This window comes from Mandrillus leucophaeus, unplaced genomic scaffold (assembly GCF_000951045.1).
Source record: "Mandrillus leucophaeus isolate KB7577 unplaced genomic scaffold, Mleu.le_1.0 Scaffold197, whole genome shotgun sequence".
NCBI lineage: Eukaryota > Metazoa > Chordata > Mammalia > Primates > Cercopithecidae > Mandrillus > Mandrillus leucophaeus.
Window position 1 is genome coordinate 3,520,406 of NW_012101998.1, and position 1,636 is coordinate 3,522,041.

Sequence of the window (1,636 nt, forward strand, 5' to 3'; positions counted from 1 at the left end):
AAAAAAAAAAAAAAAAAAGAACAAAAAAGAACCTAGACCTATCAGTAGAGGTTAAAAGCTTTACTTTTTAAATCCTGAGGTTAAGAAATTATCAGTATTTCGAAACTTACAAAATGGACAAATTGGTAGAGGCTTTTTAACATTATAATGGAATTTTTCACTTTTCAAAATCAATTTCCAAAGGGAACCTATAGGTTGAACAGTAAGATTTATCAACAAAGCAGGGATTTAGATTTTAAAAGGTTTTCAATCTGGCCAATTCTTCAGATTATCTCAAGAGGGAGCCTTCTTATGCCTCTTCTTCCTTCATAACACTTGTCTGGCTGTCATGTCCTGTTTACAAAGATTTAAGCCCACTCTTAAAAAGGCATAAAATGCTCTTACTGACATGACCCCTGACTAACTTGCCTAATATTTTGCCATCTACCCTCCATGCACTTTAAGCTCCCAAACTATTAATTACTTGACACCTTCTGCGCTTTTGCTTGGTCTCTGTGGCCAGACCATCTTCCCTGCCTTCTCTGTTGAACTCCTAGCCATTCAACAACACTCAGCTCATATAGCACACTTTCAGATGAGATTCAAGCATTCTCTCTCTTGCTACATTTGGCCCTTGTAGATATTTCTATTATTGCCTGTATTTTGTTGAAGCATTCATGTCTTTTATGTACTATACAGTATATAATACATATGCATTACAATGCATTTTTATGATTCATGTTTTGGGGCATCCAGCGGCTAAAATAGGGCAAGGGTTATGTGGTCTTGGCCAGGTCCCTTTTCCTTTCTGAGCTTCAGGTTCCTCAGGTATAAAATGGGTACTATGGCTCCATGAAGATGAAACAGAATATATGTAAAGCCCTTACACAGTGCTCAATTCATGAAAACCATCGCTGTTTACATTGTTTAGGGCCCTCAAGAGGCGCTCTAATCAGCGGGGTTGAGGAAATGCCTCTTTAAAATGACGTCATTATAGGAGACTTAAAAACCACAGCATGTCTGTACAAGTGAACAGAATCACACAGCTACCTAAAGTGGGTTCGCCTGTCATACAGTTTAGAGGTTCCACTTACAACAGGTTTCCATCAGTAGCCAAAGCAACAGAAATTTTAGATTAACAAATCACGGCTTCCGGGATTACCGCAGGGCGGGCGGGAAGCGCCTTTCCGCCCGGGTGGGAAGGCCGCGTCCCCATGGGACTGCCGGAGGGGGCTGGATCCCTATGGCCTGCGGCAAACACCACCACCTAGGCGGTACAGGGGTCCCTCTCTCGGTGACTGGTGACCAGGAGGCCGCAATCTCTTCACATAAAAGCTCTACGGGTTTCCGCTCGGCCCTCACAGCGGCAGCGGACCGAACCGAGAAGGCAATTCCCGCTCAGGTCCTAGGCCCAGGTAGGCCGGGCCGTGGGGTCTCCCCGGGCTCCACGCAGGGGCGGCGGGGCGGGGCGCAGTGACGCAAAGAGGAGTGACGCGACGACGCAACGCGACGCGGTGACGCACGCCCCTTTGTTGGCTCAGTAGCGATAGCAGCGGCCGTGGAGGTGGCGCTGGGGACTGTTTTCTCTCGGAGGCCGGAGCGGAGCCGCGTCTGACTGAGGCGGGCAGCAAGCGGCCCCCTCGCTCCCTCCCTCCCT

At 47.6% G+C, this 1,636-nt stretch overlaps 1 protein-coding gene across 1 annotated transcript in view; it reads left to right on the forward strand.

The window, feature by feature from the left end:
- The first annotated feature begins 1,222 nt into the window (after positions 1–1,222).
- The window catches only part of ARIH1 (ariadne RBR E3 ubiquitin protein ligase 1), a 148,283-nt gene continuing 147,869 nt past the window's right edge, over positions 1,223–1,636 (forward strand). The window contains 1 exon segment of the mRNA XM_011978612.1: positions 1,223–1,394. Within this exon segment, the coding sequence (XP_011834002.1) occupies positions 1,223–1,394 (172 nt within the window).